General features: G+C 50.3%; 1 protein-coding gene across 1 annotated transcript; it reads right to left on the bottom strand.

Moving 5' to 3' along the window:
- Positions 1 to 991: 991 nt before the first annotated feature.
- LOC148162115 (histo-blood group ABO system transferase 1-like) lies at positions 992 to 22,164 on the bottom strand. The gene is made up of 10 exons (XM_088020287.1): positions 22,125 to 22,164; positions 21,782 to 21,814; positions 20,213 to 20,285; positions 16,624 to 16,674; positions 15,868 to 15,960; positions 15,696 to 15,749; positions 15,219 to 15,266; positions 14,280 to 14,315; positions 13,066 to 13,194; positions 992 to 1,679 (listed from the first exon to the last, which is right to left on the bottom strand). Exons 1-10 carry the CDS (start codon positions 22,162 to 22,164, stop codon positions 992 to 994), a joined length of 1,245 nt encoding a protein of 414 aa, XP_087876413.1.
- Positions 22,165 to 23,113: the final 949 nt, after the last annotated feature.

The following is a 23,113-nucleotide window of genomic DNA, read 5'->3' on the forward strand; positions in this document are numbered from 1 at the left end:
GGTGTGTCATCGCCACAAGGACAGACCAAGAAACAGACCCAGGCACATGGGGACAGTTGACAGTAGGAGGCTGAAGATAGTGCAAGTCAGGGAAAAGAACTTTCCCGAAAGTTTTCAAACATGTTTTCAATAAGTGGTGCTCAGATAATGGTTATCCAGAGAAAGGAAAATTAAATCAAATCCTTACATTAAAAGCACACACAAATCATTATCGGTAGATTAAAGACCTAAGTGTGAGGCAAAAACATAAAGCTTTTGGACACTATCTTCTAACATAAGGCACTATCTTCAGGATTTCAAAGCAGGAGATGAGTTCTTAAATTTACCTATGGTAAAAGAGTTGAAGTAGCAACATACAAACTAGAAGAAGAAATTTTTAGCATGTGTCTGAGAAAAGTACTAACACCCAAAACACAAAACAAACTCCCCAAAGTCCATAAGAAAAAGACAAACCACCCAGAGCAACAAGCTATCATACACACAAACGAAACCCAAGAAAGTGCTTTCAGGCTGGGCCTCTCCCATTGTCTGGGGACAGGGTACAGCAGGTGTTTAGGGGTCATGCTTTGAGAGTCTCTGGGCGTAAGGCACCGTGGTAGGTACTGACCTGTAAGAAGAAGTCTTAGCTTCTGCCATCAGGAGCTCACATTGTAATGAGCAAGACCAATGGGCAAGGTGAGCAGAATGGCAGCAGATCTGGCCAAAGGAATACACTAAGTGCTTTATAGGGATGCAGAGTGAAGAGCAGTGTATTTCAACAGGAGGAGGAAGAGACAATCAAAGAAACTTTCCTGGGGAAGGGGACCTTGTGGGCACCATGAAGGATGAGCCCAGTTTCAATACAAGGACGAGTGGTGGGAGCCTCTCGAGAAGAGGAAACCGAGGCCCAGGGACTCATCCATAGCATCAAATCTTTGGTTGATCCCTTGCCCAGGGCAAGACCTGCTAAGGCTGCAGCCTTGTATGGAGACCTCCCTGGGCCCCGGGCTCTTCAGTTCCGGATTTCTGTATGATTCTTGGGCACCGCCACGTAGCGCAGTTTCCTGAGGAAAGGAGGCCTCCGCAGCATCCGTTCATCCCACAGGTACTCCGGGGAGAGCACCTTGGTGGGCTTGTGGTAGAGAAGGTACCTGTTCAGGTGGCTCTCGTCATGGCACACGGCCTCAATCGCATTGGCCCGGTCGACTACCATCGCCTGGTGACAGGCCGTGGTCAGCTGGAGAACCTCGACCACCGAACCCCCAAAAAAGCCTCCTGCGTAGTAAAAGTCACCCTCTTCTCTCAGAATGTAGGCCTGGGACCGCGGACGACGCTCGTAGGTGAAGCCCTCGCGGGCCGCCCTGTAGAAACCGGGGTGCAGGGTGCCGAAAAGGGGGGACAGGATCTCCACACCCACGTGGTCGCTGAACTTCATGTCCACGTCCACACACACCAGGTAGTCCACCTCGCGGAGGAAACGCTGCCGCGAGAAGTTGCTAATCATCTCCATGCGGTGCATGGACACATCCTGCCAGCGCGCATAGTTTCGGACCTCCAGGACCACCAGCTGCCTCCCTTCAGCGAGGGGCACCCTGGGCACATCGGCGGGCCGGTCGGTGAAGACATAGTAGGTGACCCTGTGTCCCACCATGAAGTGCTTCTCCGCCGTCTGCAGGAACAGCTCCAGGAAGATCGTGTATCTAAGGCCAACAACAAGCACCCCAGAAAAGGGAGGATGGGCATTAAACAGAATCAGACAGCAGCAGAAAAACAGACTTGGGCAAAACCAGTTTAGAATACCATAGCCACGCCTTGAGGACATCATGCTAAGTGAAATGAGCCAACGGCAAAAGTCAAGCACTGCCTGATTCCACCTCGAGGGGGCGCTCTAGAGTGGGCAAATTCAGAGAAACAGACCCCAGAGGCGGGGGGAGGGGACATGGGGAGCTAGTGTCTAAGTTTTGCAAGAGAAAAACACTTGTGAAGATGGGCAGCCCTACGGTGGCACAACAATGTGAATTGGCAGCACTACGGAACTGTGCATTTCAAAATACTTAAAATGTTACATGTTATGTGCATTTGACTACAATGAAAAATCAAAACATAAAAATAAAAACCTTAGCCCATCTACTAGCTAAAGACAGTGTATCAACTGGATAGTAAGGGGAGGCATTCAGATCCCTTGGTATGGAGCACTTAGCCTCAACCGTAAGGTATTTTCTTAATCCATGAGGTCGGCAAAAACTCAAATGATGGGTAATATCTAAAGGTTGATCTCTCCCAACTCATGACCCTCCAATGGCTTCTTCTCCTTAAGAAAAAAGAAAAAAGCAAATCAAGACCCTACAGTGGTCTACCAGACCCCACAAGATCTGCCTCTGACCTCGTCTCCTCCCCTCTGTCCTCCATCTCTTTGTCTGGGCAGGCGTCTCTTTGACGTTCCTGACACAGGCCAGGCATGCTCCTCTGGACCTTTGCACTTCCTATTCTCTCAGGCTGGGATCCTTTCCCTGCGATGCTCACCCCTACAGTGGCTCCCATCCTTTGACTAATGCCAGAACCATCCGTGCCCAATAGTTCCTCCTGCTGGCACCAACGCAGAGGCTAGCCGATGTAAAAACGCAGCGGTATGTGCAACTTGACCGGTATATTTTTCTGGGTGGAAATCAGAACTCAAGAGGAAGGAGCAAATAAATACAAATAAATATGGAAAGAAACCACTCTACCTTCTAACCCAACCTTAGTTATTTTAGAGCCCAAATCACCATCGAACATATTTTATATTTGAGTTTTACTTGTTCTTCTGTCTTTTCCCACTCGAATAAAGCTCGGTGGACACAGGGCCTTTCCGTGGTTTGGGAACAACCTCATCCCCGTAGTCCACACATAGTAAGTGTTCAGGAAAGACCTTTGTAACAAACAAGTAAGGGAATACTTCCGGGTGTGGTTAAGGATAAGGGAAGGCAGACACGCTCATTTGCCACTAATGAAAATATCCATTTTTACAATCCTTTCAGAGGGCATATGAGAAAATATATCAAAACGTTTAAGATTGATATATTTATTTATTATTTATATGTGGGGGGGAGCAAACTCCCCACTGAGCACAAAGCCCAACATGGGGCTCGATCCCACAACCCTGAGATCATGAGGCGAGCTGAAATCGAGACTGACTGAGCCACCAATATATCAAAACTGTAAATGTGTACATTCCTTTCCCAATTCCACTTCCAGGACTCTATCCCACAGACCTCGTCATATGTCTGCACAAAGACCCAAGTATAAAAGTTTACAGGCAGTGCACCTCAGAAAATGGTGTGGAGCATGGGGAGCTGCCAACCTTCCATATATTGTGGGTGGGGGTGTAATATGCTACAACTAACTTACGAAAATGTCACGTTGTTTTATGCAGATACACATACAGATATGTATCTGACCTAGGACAGAAAAATTCCACTCCTGGATATTTAATCAAGAAAAGATAGAGAGGAGGAGCAAGATGGCAGAGGAGTGGGAGACCTAAATTTTGTCTGGTTCCAGGATTCAGCTGGATAGGGGTCAAACCATTCTGAACACCTATAAACTCAACAGGAGATCGAAGGAAAGAATAGCAGCAACCCTCTGAACAGGAAAGCGACCACTTCCGTAGGACTTGCGAAGAAGTGAATCCGAGGCGATATTCGGATATTCGGGAAGATAGACCACGGGGGGGGGGGGGGGAGAGCCTCCATCAGCCAGCTACCAGCTACTGGCAAATGACAGAGCCGCAGAGCACAAAATCGGAACTTTCAGAAGTCCGCTCCGCGGAGGGACGTCACTCCAGTGGCTAAGCGGGAGGTGGAACCCTCGCGGGACAGTGTGGTCTCAGGACCCTCGGGGTCACATAAAGACCGGGGGTGCCTGAGTGCGGCGGAGCTCCCAGGTATCGGAGCGGGGAAGCCGGCTGCAGAGACGGAGCCGAGGCGCGGGCTCTCAGCTCGGGGTGGCCATAAACCGTGATCCGCGGCCCAGTCGGGCCACTGCTCCTCCAGCAGGGACCCAACAAGCAGCAGAGCCGGGGAGACTCCCCTTCCTCCCCCGGGAGGAGCGGCGCGGGAGCGCACCGCAGGGATCTGCTGGGTTTGGAGACTCCACACGGGGTCGGGGGCCAGAGATAGCAACGCTCGGTCACAGGCCGGGTGAGCACGGAGTGCGGCCGGAGACCGGGGAGACGGGAGTGACTGGCTGCTTTTCTCTGGGGGCGCACTGAGGAGCGGAGCCCCGAGTTCTTGCCTCCTCTGGGGCGGAGATTGGGAGGCTGCCATTTTCACTGTCCTCCTCCAAAGCCCTACGGAAAGCTTGCGGAGAACAAAAGCTCCCGAGAGCAAACCCCAGCAGCTTGCTTAGCCTGGACCGACAAGGGCGGGGCAATTCCACCTCCGGCAAAGACATTTGGGAACCATGGCAACAGGCCCCTCCCCCAGAAGATCAGCACGAACAGCCAGCAAGCCAAGACCAAGTTTACCGATCAAGGAGAACGGGAGAACTCCAGCGCTAGGGGAGTACTGCCCATAGAATTCATGGCTTTTTTTCACCATGATTCATTAGTTTTTCAAAGTTAATTTTTTAACTGTTTTTTTAATTTATCTTTTTCCCTTTTTCAACGAACATCTTATCAATCCCTTTTTTTTTAAAAAAATTTTTTATTTTTCATTTTTAGAGCCCTATTTTATCCCTTCATGGTAGTTACCCTTATTTTTGGCATGTATATATATAAGTTGTTCTCTCCTTAAAATTTTGAGATCCAGTTTCTTCTAACAGATCAAAATATACCCTAAATCACTAGTGTATGGCTTTGTTCTAGTCTCCTGCCTGATCACATTCTCTCCCTTTTTTTTTTTAAATCTTCTTCTTTCTTTTTTCAAACAACTTCTTATCGTATCAATTCCTTTTATAAAATCTTTTATAATTTTCATCTTTACAGTCATCTTCCATCCCTTCATTGTATCAACCCTTATTTTGTACATATATGTCTTTCTTCCTTTAAAATTTTAGGAGGCACTTTTTTCTAACAGACCAAAATACGCCCAAAATCTAGTGTGTGGCACTGATTTATGTACTAGCCTGATCATATTTGATCATATTCGGGTTTTTTTGTATTGTTCTGTTTTTGTTTTTAATCTTTTTCTTTTTGTTTTTTTCTTTCTTTCTTTCTTTTCTCTTTCTTTTTTCTTTCTTTCCCTTTCTTTTCCCGTGGTTTCAGGCCTTTTCTGATTTGTATAGAGTATATTTGCTGGGGACGTTGTTAACCTGTTAGCATTCTGTTCTCTCATTCACCTATTCTCCTCTGGACAAAATGACAAGACGAAAAACATCACCTCAGCAAAAAGAACAAGAGATAGTACCGTCAGCCAGGGACCTACTCAATACGGACATTAGTACGATGTCGGACCTAGAGTTCAGAATCATGACTTTAAAGATACTAGGTGGACTTGAAAAAAGCGTGGAAGTTATTAGAAAAACCCTTTCTAGAGAAATAAAAGAACTAAAATCTAACCAAGTCGAAATCAAAAAGGCTATTCATGAGGTGCAATCAAAAATGGGGGCACTAACTGCTAGGATAAATGAGGCAGAAGAGAGAATCAGCGATATAGAAGACCAAATGATGGAAAATAATGAAGCTGAGAAAAAGAGAGAAACAACTACAGGGTCACGAGGGCAGAATTCGAGAGATAAGCGATACGATAAGACAAAACATTAGAATAATTGGGATCCCAGAAGAAGAAGAAAGAGAGAGAGGGGCAGAAGGTATATTGGAGCAAATAATTGCAGAGAACTTCCCTAATGTGAGGAGGGAAACAGGCATCAAAATCCAGGAGGCACAGAGAACCCCTCCCAAAATCAATAAAAATAGGTCAACACCCCGACATCTAATAGTAAAACCTACGAGTCTCAGAGACAAAGAGAAAATCCTGAAAGCAGCTCGGGAGAAGAGATATGTAACCTACAATGGTAGAAATATTAGATTGGCAACAGACCTATCCACAGAGACCTGGCAGGCCAGAAGGGACTGGCATGATATCTTCAGAGCACTAAACGAGAAAAATATGCAGCCAGAAGACAATATCCAGCTAGGCTCTCATTGAAAATTGAAGGAGATATAAAAAGCTTCCAGGACAAACAAAAACTAAAGGAATTTGCAAACACGAAACCAGCCCTCCAAGAAATATTGAAAGGGGTCCTCTAAGCAAAGAGAGAGACTAAAAGCAGCACAGATCAGAAAGGAACAGAGACAATATACAGTAACAGTCACCTTACAGGCAATACAATGGCACTAAATTCATACCTTTCAATAGTTACCCTGAATGTAAATGGGCTCAATGCCCCGATCAAAAGACACAGGCTATCAGATTGGATTAAAAAACAAGACCCATCCATATGCTGTCTGCAAGAGACTCATTTTAGACCCAAAGACACCCCCAGATTGAAAGTGAGGGGGCGGAAAACCATTTGCCATGCTAATGGACACCAAAATAAAGCTGGGGTGGCAATCCTTATATCAGACAAATTCGATTTTAAACCAAAGACCGTAATAAGAGATGAGGAAGGACACTCTATCCTACTTAAAGGGTCTATCCAACAAGAAGATCTAAAAATTGTAAATATCTATGCCCCGAACATGGGAGCAGCCAATTATATAAGGCAGTTAATAACAAGAGCGAAGAAACACATTGACAGCAATACAATAATAGTGGGGGACTTTAACACCCCCCTGACTGAAATGGACAGATCATCTAAGCAAAAGATCAACAAGGAAATAAAGACTTTAAATGACACACTGGACCAAATGGACTTCACAGACATATTCAGAACATTCCATCCCAAAGCAACGGAACACACATTCTTCTCTAGTGCCCATGGAACATTCTCCAGAATTGATCCCATCCTAGGTCACAAATCAGGTCTCAACCGGTACCAAAAGATTGGGATCATTCCCTGCATATTTTCAGACCACAATGCATTGAAACTAGAACTCAATCACAAGAGGAAAGTTGGAAAGAACTCAAATGCATGGAGGCTAAAGAGCATCCTACTAAGGAATGAATGGGTCAACCAGGAAATTAAAGAAGAATTAAAAAAATTCAGGGAAACCAATGAAAATGAAAACACAACTGTCCAAAATCTTTGGGATACAGCAAAGGCAGACCTCAGAGGAATGTATATAGCAATACAAGCCTTTCTCAAGAAACAAGAAAGGTCTCAAATACACAACCTAACCCTACACCTAAAGGAGCTGGAGAAAGAACAGCAAAGAAAGCCTAAACCCAGCAGGAGAAGAGAAATAATCAAGATCAGAGCAGAAATCAATGAACTAGAAACCAAAAGAACAGTAGAACAGATCAATGAAACTAGGAGCTGGTTCTTTCAAACAATTAACAAGATTGCTAAACCCCTGGCCAGACTTATCAAAAAGAAAAGAGAAATGACCCAAATCAACAAAATCAGGAATGAAAGAGGAGAGATCACAACCAACACCAAAGAAATACAAACAATTATAACAACATATTATGAGCAACTCTATGCCAGCCAATTAGATAACCTGGAAGAAATGGAAGCATTCCTAGAGATGTATCAACTACCAAAATTGAACCAGGAAGAAATAGAAAACATGAACAGACCTATAACCACTATGGAAATTGAAGCAGTCATCAAAAATCTCCCAACAAACAAAAGCCCAGGGCCAGACGGCTTCCCAGGGGAATTCTATCAGACATTTAAAGAAGAATTAATACCTATTCTCCTGAAACTGTTCCAAAAAATAGAAATGGAAGGAAAACTTCCAAACTCATTTTATGAGGCCACCATTACCTTGATCCCCAAACCAGCAAAGACCCCATCAAAAAGGAGAACTACAGACCAATGTCCTTGATGAACATGGATGCAAAAATTCTCACCAAAATACTAGCCAATAGGGTCCAACAGTACATTAAAAGGATTATTCACCATGACCAAGTGGGATTTATCCCTGGGCTGCAAGGCTGGTTCAACATCCGCAAATCAATCAATGTGATACAATACATTAACAAAAGAAAGAACAAGAATCATATGATCCTCTCGATAGATGCAGAAAACGCATTTGACAAAGTACAGCATCCTTTCTTGATCAAAACTCTTCAGAGTATAGGGATAGAGGGTACATACCTCAATATCATAAAAGCCATCTATGAAAAACCTACAGCGAATATCATTCTCAATGGGGAAAAGCTGAGAGCTTTCCCCTAAGGTCAGGAACGCAGTAGGGATGTCCACTATCACCACTGCTATTCAAAATAGTATTAGAAGTCCTAGCCACAGCAATCAGACAACAAAAAGGAATTAAAGGCATCCAAATAGGCAAAGAAGTCAAACTCTCACTCTTTGCAGATGATATGATACTGTATGTGGAAAACCCAAAAGACTCCACCCCAACACTGCTAGAACTCATACAGGAATTCAGTAAAGTGGCAGGATATAAAATCAATGCACAGAAATCAGTGGCATTCCTATACACCAACAACAAGACAGAAGAGAGAGAAATCAAGGAGTCGATCCCATTTACAATTGCACCCAAAACCATAAGATACCTAGGAATAAATCTAACCAAAGAGGCAAAGGATCTCTACTCAGAAAACTATAAAATACTCATGAAAGAAATTGAAGAAGACACAAAGAAATGGAAAAACGTTCCATGCTCATGGATTGGAAGAACAAATATTGTGAAGATGTCAATGCTACCGAGAGCAATCTACACATTCAATGCAATCCCCATTAAAACACCATCCACTTTTTTCAAAGAAATGGAACAAATAATCCTAAAATTTGTATGGAACCAGAAGAGACCCCGAATAACCAGAGGAATGTTGAAAAAGAAAAGCAAAGCTGGCCGCATCACAATTCCAGACTTGCAGCTCTATTACAAAGCTGTCATCACCAAGACAGTGTGGTATTGGCACAAAAACGGAAACATAGATCAATGGAACAGAATAGAGAATCCAGAAATGGACCCTCAACTCTATGGCCAACTCATCTTTGACAAAGCAGGAAAGAATGTCCAATGGAAAAAAGACAGTCTCTTCAACAAAGGGTGTTTGGAAAATTGGACAGCCACATGCAGAAGAATGAAACTGGACCATTTTCTTACACCACACACAAAAATAGACTCAAAATAGATGAAAGGACTAAATGTGAGATAGGAGTCCATCAAAAATCCTAAAGGAGATCACAGGCAGCAACTTCTTTGACCTCAGCCACAGCAACTTCTTCCTAGACACATCGCCATAGGGAAGGGAAGCAAGGGCAAAAATGAACTACTGGGACTTCTTCAAGATAAAAAGCTTTTGCACAGCAAAAGAAACGGTCAACATAACCAAAAGACAACCGACAGAATGGGAGAAGATATTTGCAAATGACATATCAGATAAAGGGCTAATATCCAAAATCTATAAAGAACTTCTTAAACTCAACACCCAAAGAACAAATGATCCAATCAAGAAATGGGCAGAAGACATGAACAGACATTTTTCCAAAGAAGACATCCAAATGCCCAACAGACACATGAAAAAGTGCTCAACATTGCTCAGCATCAGGGAAATCCAAAGCAAAACCTCCATGAGATATCACCTCACACCAGTCAGAATGGCTAAAATTAACAAGTCAGGAAACGACAGATGCTGGCGGGGATGCGGAGAAAGGGGAACCCTCCTACACCGTTGGTGGGAATGCAAGCTGGTGCAAGCACTCTGGAAAACAGTACGGAGGTTCTTCAAAAAGTTGAAAATAGAGCTACCCTATGATCCAGTAATTGCACTCCCGGGTATTTACCCCAAAGATACAAATGTAGGGATCTGAAGGGGTACATGCACCCCGATGTTTATAGCAGCAATGTCCACAATAGCCAAATTGTGGAAAGAGCCAAGATGTCCATCAACAGATGAATGGATAAAGAAGAGGTGGTATATATATACAATGGAATACCAGCAAAGGGAATGAGATCTTGCCATTTGCAATGACGTGGATAGAACTGGAGGGTGTTATGTTGAAAGAAATAAGTCAATCAGAGAAACACATGTATCATATGACCTCACTGATATGAGGAATTCGTAATCTCAGGAAACAAAACTGAAGGTTGCTGGAGTGGTGGGGGTGGGAGGGATGGGGTGGCTGGGTGATAGACATTGGGGAGGGTATTGCTATGGTGAGCACTGTGAATTGTGCAAGACTGTTGAATCACAGACCTGTACCTCTGAAACAAATAATAAAATATATGTGAAAAAAAAAAGAAGAAGAAGATAGCAGGAGGGGAAGAATGAGGGGGGGAATCGGAGGGGGAGACGAACCATGAGAGACGATGGACTCTGAAAAACAGGGTTCTAGAGGGGAGGGCGGTGGGGGGATGGGTCAGCCTGGTGATGGGTATTAAAGAGGGCGTGTTCTGCGTGGAGCACTGGGTGTTATGCACAAACAATGAATCATGGAACACTACATCAAAAACTAATGGTGTAATGTATGGTGATTAACATAACAATAATAAAATAAATAAAAATAATTAAAAAGAAAATTAAATAAATAAATGCCAGGCATAAAAGAAATAAAAATAAAAATGATCAAAAGAGACAAAGAAGGTTATTATATAATGATAAAGGGCTCAATCCAAATGGGTGAGGGGGTCAGAAGAAATAACAATTGTAAATATTTATGCACCCAACGTTGGAGCACCTAAATACATAAAGCAAACACTAACAAAACTAAAGGGAGAAATAAGCAGCAATACGATATTGATTGGGGACTTCAATAACCCACTCTCAAAAATGGACAGATCAGACAAATGGTAAGGAAACAGCATGTTTGAACAACACTACAGACCAAACGGACCTAACACAGATACATAGAGCATTCCATCCAACAGCAGCAGAACACACGCTCTTCTCAAGGGCCCATGGAACATTTCTAGGGTAGATCCTATGTTAGGCCACAAAACAAATCTTAGCGAACTCAAGAAGTTGAAATCATACCAAAAGAAATAGTCACATGGCCAACAGGTCCATGAAAAGGTGCTCCACATCACTCATCATCAGAGAAATGCACATCAAAACCATGATGAAATGTCACCTCACACCTGTTGAGAGGCTAGTGTCAGAAAGACAAGAGATAACAAGTGTTGGTGAGCAAGTGGAGAAAAGGGACCGTTTATGCACCTTTGGGAGGGAAGGCAAACTGGTGCAGCCGCTGTGGAAGACAGTAGGGAGACTCCTCCAAAGTTAAAAATAGAACTGCCCCGGGGCGCCTGGGTGACTCCGTTGGTTAAGCATCTGACTTTTGGTTTGGGTTCAGGTCATGATCTCAGGGTGGTGAGACTGAGCCCCCACACCGGGCTCTGTGCTCAGCAGGGATCCTCCTTGGGATTCTCTCTCCCTCTGCCCCTCCCCTGCTCACATTCTCTCTCTCTCTTTCTCTCTCTCAATTAAATAAATAAAATCTTTTTGTTTAAAGATATTATTTATTTTTTGACAGAGAGAGACACAGTGAGAGAGGGAACACAAGCAGGGGGAGTGGGAGGGAGAGAACAGGCTTCCCGCGGAGCAGGGAGCCCGATGCGGGGCTCGATCCCAGGACCCTGGGACCATGACATGAGCCAAAGGCAGATGCTTAATGACTGAGCCACGCAGGCGCCCCTAAATAAATAAAATCTTTTAAAAAATAGAACTACCCTATGATCCAACAATCCTACTTCTGGAGGCATAGAAAGAGATAGATGGTAGAGACAGGGCAGAAAACTAGATCAGTATCTTGAAGAGATACCTGCACTCCCACGTTCACTGCAGATTACTTCCAGTAGCCGAGACATAGAAACAACCTAAGTGTCCATCAACAGATGCCTAGATAAACAAAGCGTGAGATATATATTTCTCGGCCATAAAAAAGAAAGAAACCCTGCCATTGCAGCAACATGGTTAAAACCTGAGGCCATCAATGCTACGTGAGACAGTCAGAGAGAGACAGGTGAATACAGTACGATCTCGCTTACATGTGGAATCTAAGAAAACCTGAATCCATAGCAACAGAGAACAGGTAAGTGGTTAACCAGAGGCAAGACATGCAGCACTGGGGACATGGGTGAGGGGGTCAGATGTACAAACTTCCAGATGGAAGATAAATAAGCTCTGGGAATGAGACGCGGCATGGTGACACTCGTTGACGTACCGTGTATACAACCATCAGATCATTACCTTGTACACCGTACACTTGTACGATGTTTGTGTCAATTTATGCCAACAAAACTAGGGAGAACGAGGGGGAAAAAGAAAGAACAACATCAGTGGTGGGATGTAGGTGGTGGGCATACACACGCTCACCGTACAAGGCTGGCAACTTCGCGGCACAGTGGAAAACTTTCGTGATAAAATGTTACTTGTAATGGTGCCGCGTAGGCAGCTCTACCAAACAGCCCAAGCAGGGAACGAAGCCTCTGGAATAAGAGCGGGCAGCCATTCAAAAGAACGAGGAAGGTCCACAGGCGTCAGTGTGCAAAGGTGTCCAAGACACTGTGCGTGAAGACGCAGATGCGGTACATAAAATACAAGCCAGTTTTCAAACCAAACAAGCCCACCCCGAAGCCGTCAATGCAGCCTGGAGGTTTCAGATCCAGCTCTGCCACATGCTGAACCCGCCGTGGCTACTAGGAAAGGAAGCCTCAGGCGGCGTCTCTGGGAATGGGTCAGGGCAACGGAGCACCTGCCTCGGGGCTGCTGGCCCGGCGGCTGGCCCCTGTCAGTGGTCAGTGGAGGCTGCATGGCTCTCAAAGGCCCACACACTGACCTCTGGAGCAGGTGACTCTGGGGTGTGGGGCTGCTATTTTGAGCGGGCGTGTACCTAGTGGCCCCCTGCAATTCCCACCAAGTTCACCTGCACACCAAGCCACCCATGCCTCCCCACCACCCCGAGAGCACCTCATTCCAGAAAAGAGCGACACCTAGTGACAGGTGCCCCCCTCCCGGCACCGCAGGTGGGCTTCCTGGTTTCCCCTGGGCCAGTGCCCCTCTTCAGCATAGCTGCCCAGACCTTACTTACTTTTTGATGGCAAACACGGTCAGCCCGATGGTGGCGTTTTGGAACTGCGCGTCCAGAATTGTAGAGTCAAAGACTCCGTCCCAGATGATGGGAGCAAACCAGGGGGTCATGACCAGTACGTCGGCCCTCCTGGGGAAAACGAGGCACACTGTGTTAGAGCAGGGCATGGACACGTGGGCCACGGAAGGGAAGCATTTGTGCAAAGGCTCACAATCTGGGAGCAGCAGAGTGAGAAGCAGACAGGATTCCAGACTCCCATCCAGTGCTCTCTGCTCCATCAGCTCAGCACCTGAGCCCTGACATTCCCATTCCCTCACTGCCCTCACTGGGAGTGTCTGCTATGCACCAGCCGGGTGCTGGGTCCCACGCACACTCCTTCTAGGAGGCCACCAGCCCTGTTTCCCGGGAGGAGCTCTAGCTCAGTGATGCAAGAACTAAGCCCCTTTCCCAGCAAACAGGATATTTTACATTTGGGAGGATATTTTAAATCTGGGGGGACTAAGTGCTTCAAATCCAGTGTGTTTCCCACTGACAGCACTTCTTACTCCAGAGTGGTCACGTGTCGAGTGCTCGTGGCCTCCCGTGGCTGGTGGCTCTAGAACTTCAAGGAGATGCGGGTACTGGTTTCAGAAACGACAGCGTGCACTTCCAGCTCTCCTGGCAGGGAGGTGCCATGGCCTGGGCTGGATCCCGACCTGTCCCTCCCAGCTGCGGGGCCTCAGGCAAGTACGTCCACTTCTCTGAGCTCAGTTTTCCTTCTTGTACAACGAGGGCTAATCAGAGAGGCCTCTGGGTGACATTGCTGTCTGAGGCCAGATGGGCTGCCACTGGGTCTTGGGCAGACCAAGCAGGAGGCGGGGGCGCTGGCTCCGGAGGCCTGACTGTGGGGAGCGGCTCGGAACCGCAGTTCCTGTGACATCAGCAGCCGCGGAAAGACCTCGGGGCCAAGCCAGCCCAGACTGCTGTCCTCCGTCCCCATGAAGAAATGAGAGGCTTCTGTGCCTTCTGTGGACATCTGTGGGCCCCAGGACCAAGAGTGAGAGGCGCCCTCCGTGGTGCCAGACCCATTAAAAATGAGCCCGGTCACGGCAAGATGGTGAAAGAAGGAAGAGAAAAGGCACGGAAAGGTTACAGCCCTGGACAGGAGCGAGAGAAAGCCTAGGCCTCGGGGACAGGGAGCCACCATGGGCCGCGGCAGGGACTTGCGCACTCACGTGGGCTTGAGGACCTGGGCCTTGGCGTAAACCATCCTGCGGAGGAGATGTGCGTCAGGGAGAAGTGACTGGAGACTTCTCAGAGCCCCTTAGTCTGTGCCCAGAGCTGCAAGGTGCTGTCCTCCCAACCGGCTGACGACTCTGCCGGGAGCCCGCCCCGAGCCGCAGGGCGCCCGCCTGCCCTCCTCCTGCCCACCTCCCTCCCTCCCTCCCCCCTTCCTTCCTGCCTGCCTGCCTCCCTCCCTTCCCCCTTCCTTCCTCCATCCATCACTGTTCACTCACAGAGGTCCATGGAGCGTGCCCACCCAGCCCCGAGGATGCTGCAAGCTTCCCAGTGATAAACTGATGAGGCTAAAGCCCAAGCAAAGGAAAGGGGGTCACCCTTCATGGTCTGTGAGAACTGCTGAGGTTCTAGACACCCCACATCTCCTTCTTCCTCCCTGTGCACTCTAAGTCCTCACGGGAGTCTACCTCGTTGTGACTAAGGTCCCATCCCGTGTCCTGCTTTTATTTGGGCGGGGGGGGGGATGAGGGTTGGCCCACCCCCCATCCAGCCCCTACACTGTGCCAGGATGTACTTCACTGCCCACCCCCACCCCGCCTCCTTTGTCCCCCACACCCTCCCTAGCCACATCGTCCAGTTTTCCACTGAGCTGAGGGTTGAGGAGGCGGGACTGAGCCCACCACGGGTCCCACACCTGAGCTGGGGCAGCCACAAAGGCTGGGGTCAAGTGGAAAACGCCTGTGACTCCCACCATCAAACATCTCCCCCTGTTCTTCTTTGACCCTCATTACCCTCCTCTCCCTGGACCCCTTGTTCTTCCCTCCCTGTGAACCAGCCTTGGGAGGGGCAGAGGGTTGCAGAAGGGGAGGGGAGAGGCACAAGTTCACTTGCTTGGAAAGAGGCACAGAAACAGCCCAAAGAGGTGTCCCCCATACCTGGGTACCTCAGGTACTCTGCAGGTGTCCAGGTGGCAGTTGCTTCCACTGAGGGAGGGAAACAAAGTGCTCAGAGCCCGGGGCTGGGTCCTGGGAGAAACACTGCCCTGCCAGACAGGCAGGGCTCCTCCAGGGCCACCCACGCACAGCCCCTGCGGAGGAAAGCTCCTCGTGTGATTCAAAGCTTGGGCCGTGTGGCCAGGTGAGTAGAGCAGGGGTCCGACAAAGGACAGAGAAACCTGGACACACTGGCCGTGTCTGGGAACTTGGGGCACAGCTCCACCTAAGGGGCATTTCACACCGGCGGGTGACAGCATCCTGGGGAGAGCCCCTCTCTGCAGGGAGGAGGCGCGGAGACCAGAGGGCAGGAGCCAGGGCCACCCAGGTGGGCCCTGGAATCCCAAGGGAGCTCTGGCAACATCCCACCCCCCTGCCCACGCCCTCCCATCCGGGGGAGCCCAGGTCCGCGCCCCTTACCTGAACTGCTTCGTCTCAAGCATCTGCTGTGGGACCACGCAGCGGTCATCCTGGCTGCGGAGAGGAAAGGTTCCATCTGAGTCACTTCATGAAAAGTAGCGATTGCTAACAAAGTGCCGGGTCCTCAAGAGGGGGCGCCCCAGGCAAAGGTGAGCCCCCTATCCCTGCTGACCCCAAGCAGTCCCGGGGAAGGGAGGAGCGGAGGTAGGCTCCCGGAGGAAGCGTGGTGGGGTCGTCCTCCATCCTGACGGCCAGGAAGGCCAGGCTTGGTGAGTGGAGAGCCAGGAGTGAAAGCCACGACCTCAATGGCAGGCTGTCCCTTTGGCGCTGCGGGGGGTGGGGTGGGATGTCACAGCTGCTGGAGAGAGTTAGTCATGCCGGCACGGCCCCACGACCCACCCGTCCGTCCAACCAGCTGGACGGCCGGAGGAGAGCTGGGGCCAGGATCTGGCTCCCAGGCCGAGCCCCGCCGCACTGGTTGGGCGATCTCAACTCACCTGTCTGTGGGCCGGCCAGAGAGGCCTGGCCCTGGAGGAAATGAGCTCTGAGTGGACAACCGCGCCTCCCCCTGCCTGGGCCCTCCTGGGATCAGAGAGCACCCCATCCCCGGTCGGCCCCACTGAAGCAGCTGAAGGGGACCCGGAACCAGTGCCACACGCCATCCCTCCCTGAGGCCCGGCCTTGCCGTGCAGCCTGCTGGGCAGTGCGCTACCTCTGCGAACGTGTCCTCTCCAACAGAGGTCACAGCTCTGCCTTGTCCTTGGCAAGGTTTGAGAAAGCACAGTAGAGGGAGGAGCTTGGAGTCACCCTAGGAATTGAGTATCTCTTTGGCTATAATTATCTCCACTTCAATACATACGTCTATTTCTACTTCCGTTCTGGAGCTTTCTAGAAGGAACCACCCTGACTCCAAAGACTCCGCCATTACCTTTGAGACTGTCTTCTCTGCCCCCATCCGGGAATCAGGCTGAAAACATTGCTGGGCAACAAACAAGAGTGTGAAGTTGAGTCTTCGCTGGGCAGGAGGACAGACAGGCTGCGACTTTAACACACATATTCTGACGCTTTTGGTCTCTGGCTCCTGAGAACACAGATGCGGGGCCCAAGCAGAGCCCTGCTGGCCCCCTCCCCACCCCGGCCAGGCAACCGGACCATTGTAACACAATCTCATCACCATAGTAACCAATAGCATGGATGGGGACCCCGGCATCAGATTCACCTAGAGGCGATTCCAGACCCCCTGCACAGCCCTGAGCAGTGAGCAGGGGTGTGTGTAGAAATCTCTCTTCCTAACAAGCTCCCTGGGGGTTCTGCGGACACTCTGAAGTCCAGAGCCCTGCCTCCTTCCTGTTTTCTAACAACACTGTCACATAGAGAACAGAAGCCGAAGGGCAGGTCACAAGCTCCGTGGCTCGCTTGCTGAGCGTCAGAGCTGGAGGAAACCACAGTCTTATCTGTGGCTCGACCGCTCGCTCAGTGAATACTGGGGACACGGTGGGGGGGTGTGATGTAACGCTGAGTAGCTCTCCTGCCCTCCCCTCCCCTGCCCTGACTTCCCCCATCCAAGCACTGCTGGTCCCAGAATAAGCACGCCCTCCTCCAGGAAGCGTCTGTGTGTCCCTGTGAAGTGGTCTCTCCCTGCAGCGTGGGTGGGATTTGGGTTAGCGTGTGAGCGTCTAACCTCAGGCCCTCCACATTGCCACCTTCGGGGCAGGGACAGTGCCTGAATCGGCTCGGGGTCCCAGGCACCCAGGCTGGAGCCTCACAGGTGTGTAGGGAGTGAACGCATGAGCAAGACAGGGGTGAGGGCATGAATGCAGCTGAGCTGATGATGCCAGCACAGGGCGACCCACGGGGAGAACACGGGAGCTACATCCCCCACGACCTTGTCCACCTCCTCATGACCTCATCAGCTCTCAGACTGCAGCAACCCACGTGTGCGGATACCTCACATTCTCTCTTTCCACGCAGACCGCTCCCTGGAGGTCCGCAGGCTCCTCAAGCTCAAATCGTCCAGACGGACTTCACGTCATGCCCCCTCCCTGACTTCACCCCCTGTATGTACCACCTCTCCTGGTGACACCACTCTCCAGCAGACGCTGGTGAGGATGGAGGGGCCCCGATGGCCACAGACCAGAGAGAAGTGGTGTCGACAGCCCTAGGAGCCTTGCGGCAGAACCCTGGGGAGCCAAAACCGCGACGTGGCTAAGGCTGGGGCTCCGTCGGTGGGGGACGTTTTCCTTTTTCCAAATTAGAAGGTAATTTTGCCCATTGAAGAATTCTGTCCTAGGACTTATCCTAGTTTGTGTGAATTAGAAAAAAAAAAAGGCAGCAAGAGATTTTTAAATCGCTCTTTGCACATTGAGGTCATATTTTAAAATCTAAATGTTCATTTGAAGAAAGAGCTCTTATTGTGAGCTTTTGAAAAGTGCCAGAGGTGCTCATATAGCTCATCCTTACTCACATCAGGATGGGGTTTTTAAGTTACACTCAAACAGAACATGTAAAAATTCTACATCCACAAATATTTTATGAAAGGAACACATGAGGAGGCAAAGTCCAAAGGGAAACATAATCTGCTCTAAAAGAAAATTTTCCAAGAAGAAAATAATCAGATGAATCTTTTGAGTTCTAAACATTTATCCGTCTAAAACAATTAAAAAGACAATCCAAGATATGTCAAAATGAGGGGAAAAGAAGATAAAATGAAATGTAAACACAGAACAATGCAGAGGCACAGGGTGCTGGGTGAGTAAGTCAAAAGAACCATGGCATCGAGATTGAGAATAGAGGTCAGACCCCGACCCCTGACCCCTGACCCCCGGACCCCAACCTCCAACACCAGACCCGTCACGCCCAACCCCAGAGCCGTTGGGCTGCCACTCTGGGCACCTGAGTGTAACAGACGGTCAGGCCAGACGGGGTGAGGGGTTTCAGACTGGGTCACAGAGGAAAACTGCAGGGCACGGTGACAGGTGGCTCCAAATACTCGAAGGCATGACAGGGAAGGTGCCACAGGGTCTCGGTGCTCCCTGAGGTCCTTATGATACAAGGAAGGATACTTTCATGCAAAGTGAGGACACGTTCTCAGAATCAGACTTTGGGACGGGCTGTGTTCAGAGAACGGCGTTCTCCTGCCACACAAAGTTCAGGTGGACCCGGGCTCACCTACCGGACAGGCCGTGGAGCCAGCTCAGCCCCGTGGCCCGCAGCACGACACAGGAAAGCTCTGGAGTGGGGCTGGGCCCCAGGAGGCCAGCACGGCAGCTCGGGAGGTGCCTCTGCGGGTCGGCAGCCCCCACGTAGTGGGCAGAGACCACCTGCAATGTCACGCCCCGCCCCAGGCCCGTCTCTGCTCCCTAGGTAAGGGGCTGCACTTGTTGCTTAGAACAGACTTGCTCTATGAAGCCCCGGCAAGTCTCCAACTCTGGGAGGTCAAGGCGGGTCTTCCTCCCAGGAGATCCAGGAAACCCTGTATCCACTCACGTGACAGCCTATCCCCTGCCTACTCCCCCTACCAGACCCGACACTGCTCAGGACAGGGGGCTGTCCCATTGACAGTGACATATCCATGCCCCCCACATCCCCCCGGAGGACCAGGCTCAGTAAACACCTGCCTAGGTCAATGTGTTGATGTGTCCAACAGCACAAGAGCATCATTTTCCAAATTATGCACTGGCTGGACTGTCAGCCCTGAGATGAGAGGCTAGCCCAGATGGACTCTCCCTCAGGGGCCTGGGAAGTGGGTTTGGAAGGGTCTCCATCTTGGCCTGGCCACTTCCTACCTTGGAACCTGGGTGTCACCCGAACCTCTGGAGCCTCAGTTTCTCAGGTGTAAAATGGGGATAGTAATGCATATCTTATAGGTTGTCCAGAGAAGATACGAGAATGTCCATCAGCATTTTGCTCAGTGCCTAGCACAGAATAAAAATCCAAAAAAATGGAATCTCCTTCTAACAAATTTCTTTTTTTTTTTTTTAGAAAGACAGAGTGTGAGTGGTGTGGGGTGGGGCAGAGGGAGAGGGAGAGAGAATCTCAAGCAGACTCCCCACTGAGCGTGGGTCCCGAATGAGGCTCGATCTCATGACCCTGAGATCACGACCCTGAGCCGAAACCAAGAGTCAGACCCTTAACCGATGGTGCCGCTCAAGCGCCCCACTAACAAATTTCTTTACAAAAGTCATCAGTGAAAACGTGTATAGCTCTAAAACTTAACCACTAACCGCAAATGCCTTCTTGTGGTCTGAACTATATATTCAAACAGTCAGCATCCACCACAAAGTGGAGGCTAGGGACAATTTCACCTTGTGGGGTAAGACCTGCTGAATTGAAAAAGTATCCACTCAATTCTACTTTTTTAAGGGGATGAAATTTTACTAAATTTGTTTTAAAACATTACTGTTTCTTTTAAACTAATGAAATGCGGTTAAAAAAGAAAAAAAAAAGATGTTATCTGTCAAATACGCCATAATAAATCCCACCCTGCCATTGGGACCCCAGGACCACCCCCCACTTACCTGAAGAAGCCCAGGAGAGCGGCAAAGAGCAGGGACCCGCACAGCCAGAAGTTGGCACTCTGTCCCCAGAAGCCTGTGGAGAGGAAGCCTCAGTTATTCAGGGCTGGGTTACCTAAATCACCTTGCTGCGGCCAAAATTGGGCCCTGGCCAGGGATGGGCTCACCCCGGTTCCAGTGGAAGCCCTCTCCTCTTTAGTACTCACAGGGGAGGTGGGTTAACCTCTCCTGCAGGCATTGAGCCTCGCCCTGCAGCCCCCGGGCACCTGCCCTGGTGCCCCTCCTTGTTGGTACGCCCCCAGGGAACGGATCCACTCTTACTTTTTTATTTTAAAGGTTTGATTTTATTTATTTGAGAGAGAGTGAATGAGCAAGCGCACACAAGCAGGGAGGAGGGGCAGAGGGTGAAGCCGACTCCCCGCTGAGCAGGGAGCACAACGCCAGGCTTGATCCCGGGACCCAGGGATCATGACCTGAGCTGAAGGCAGATGCTCAACTGACAGCCCCCTAGGCGGCCCTGGGCCCGCTCTTTACACTCCAAAGGGTGGGGGCAAGGGGGAGGGCAGCGGTAATGCGACTGGCACAGTATGGATGGCAGGACACGTGAGGGCTGGCACAGACAAGGCTGAGCAAACCCAGCTCCACTGAGGGGGTCCCAGACCCCACAGGCCTCTCCCAGCCCTAACGCGGTGGGAGCTCTTGCCAGAGCCACACACGATACTCCACGGCCAGACAGCCCTCTGCAGGCACAGCACTCCAGGAAAGGTGCACCTTGGCAGGAAGCCGTATTGCTTGTGTTAGTTAACTCTTAGCTGAAGGTGGTGGGTGTAGCCAGACCCAGCCATGACCAGAGCAGGGCACAAAGCAGAGGGATGCAGCCCGGCGCCGTGTCTGTGCATCATTCATGCTTGTCTCCTGACCTTCCCTCCCCAGGGCCCCCCCAGTTCTCCCCGCTCCCTGCAGAGAACAGCTTCAAACGCCAGCCCCAGGCCCTCCATCCCTCCTCCCATTCTCTCGTCACCCTCCCTAACCAGCCTGGCACGCCAACCACCCACTGGGACTCCTCTATCACTGGCTGGTTCCGGGACCCCACAGTCCTAACCCCGTGCTCTCTCCTCTGCCCTTGGCCAACTTGACTCCTCGACGCCATTGAACTCTGCTCCCTCTGGTCTACCCACTGGCCACAGCTGCCCGGCCACCTCTGCACCTCCTCCCCCAGGAGCTCGAACGATGGAGGCTCCAGGCTTGGGCCCAGGCTTCCTTCTGTCCCCACTGTGCATCAGACCATTAACTCTCACATTTCTGCTGCTGTCCCGCCATTCCCCAGCCGTTACCTGTCTGTGGACCTCGGACTTGGAGACCTACCCCCTCAAGGGCCCTCCCCACGGAAGGCACAGCAGCCCTTTCATGGCCAAGCAGGACTGTGGGTCCCCGTCACCCATGCTCCCTGTGGGGCTCTCTTCCCATCTCAGGGCCAGGCACCAGAACCCACTGAAAGCTCACAGGCATCTTTCCACCTTCCTTTCCTTCCCACCCCAAACTCAAGCCACCAGCACACCGTGTCAGCCGCACCTTCAAAGTGCGGGTGCAGCTGGGGTGCAGCAGCTAGGGGAGAAAGTAAGGCGATTCCTCAAAAATTACACAGAATTACCCTATGATCCGGCAATTCCACTGCTGGGGCTCTGCACGTTCACTGCAGCATTATTCACAGCACATTCAGCGTCTGTGACACTGAACTGACAACAACGAATGAAGGAGTCAAGGAAAGGAGGTCCGTCCCCACCACGGAACATCTCGCAGCCTCAGAAAGGAAGGAAATCTTGTCCCAGGCTCCAACAGGAGTGGGCTTCAGGGACATTAAGCTGAGTGAAACAAGGCAGTCCCCGAGGGACAAACCCTACAGGATTCCACTTACCTGAGGGACTTGGACACAGAAAGTGGATGGTGGGCGCCATGGGCTGGGGTTGGGTGGGGTGGTCAGTGTTTAACGGGGACAGAGTTTCAGTTTGGGAAGATGGAAGAGTCTGTGGATTATGCTTGCACAACAGAATGAATCTGCTTGATGCTGCTCAACTGTGCACTTAAAACTGGTTAAAATGGTCAACTCCTTCTTATGTATATTTTACCATAATAACGAATTTTTAGAAAGGGCAGGCAGGCAAATGGGATTGGTCTGGAGGCTCTTCCTGCCCCTGAACTAGCTGATGGGGCATTGGCTGAAGGTGGCCCCTATCCAGCAAGGCAGCTTCCTGACACGGGGAGCCCCCTGTTCTCATCTCTCTCGGGCCGGGGGGGTCGGGGGAGGGCTGGCGTCTGCAGTCGGCCTGCCCCCGACCTACCCTGCGGGATGCCAGAGTCAGGCTATCGGGTACCAACCGGATCACTCCACTCTTTCTGTAGCAAGTTTCCCCCAGTAGCCTGCGTGGTCCCCGCCCTGCCCGGGGCCCTGGTGCCGTGGGCTCTGACACTTCTCTTGTCGCCCTCTCTAGACGGTGCCGGCACGCAGTCGGAGCTCGCCAGGCCGCTGTGGATGGCATACTTCCAGCCCACACCCTGTACAGCACAAGCTGCCCACGGCTCAGGGCCGGGGGCGGGCGGGGTCCTGGCACTTCCCAGTTGACTTTCGGAGTCCCCCGTTCTGACACAGAGCAGGCTGGCCCAGGTGAAGCTGAAGGTCCCATCAGCTCACTGGTCGTGTTGGCCGTGTGCAGGGAGCTCTCTTGTGATCCCGGATGCAAAGCACGAATGTCACGCGCGTCTGGGCAGGAAAGGAGGAAACACCGAGGCGGCTGGCCCGGTGGGGCTAGTGGGCCAGACACAGAGAACACAAGAAGGAGAGGCAGGAGGCGCGCAGCAGGTGGGCAAGATCAAGGGAAGGGAGCAGCCAAGCACAGCAGCAGGAAA

The sequence above is a fragment of the Eumetopias jubatus genome, unplaced genomic scaffold (assembly GCF_037043125.1).
Source record: "Eumetopias jubatus isolate StellerSeaLion01/CBP00866 unplaced genomic scaffold, mEumJub1_p1.0 scaffold_20, whole genome shotgun sequence".
In the NCBI taxonomy this organism is placed as follows: Eukaryota; Metazoa; Chordata; class Mammalia; order Carnivora; family Otariidae; genus Eumetopias; species Eumetopias jubatus.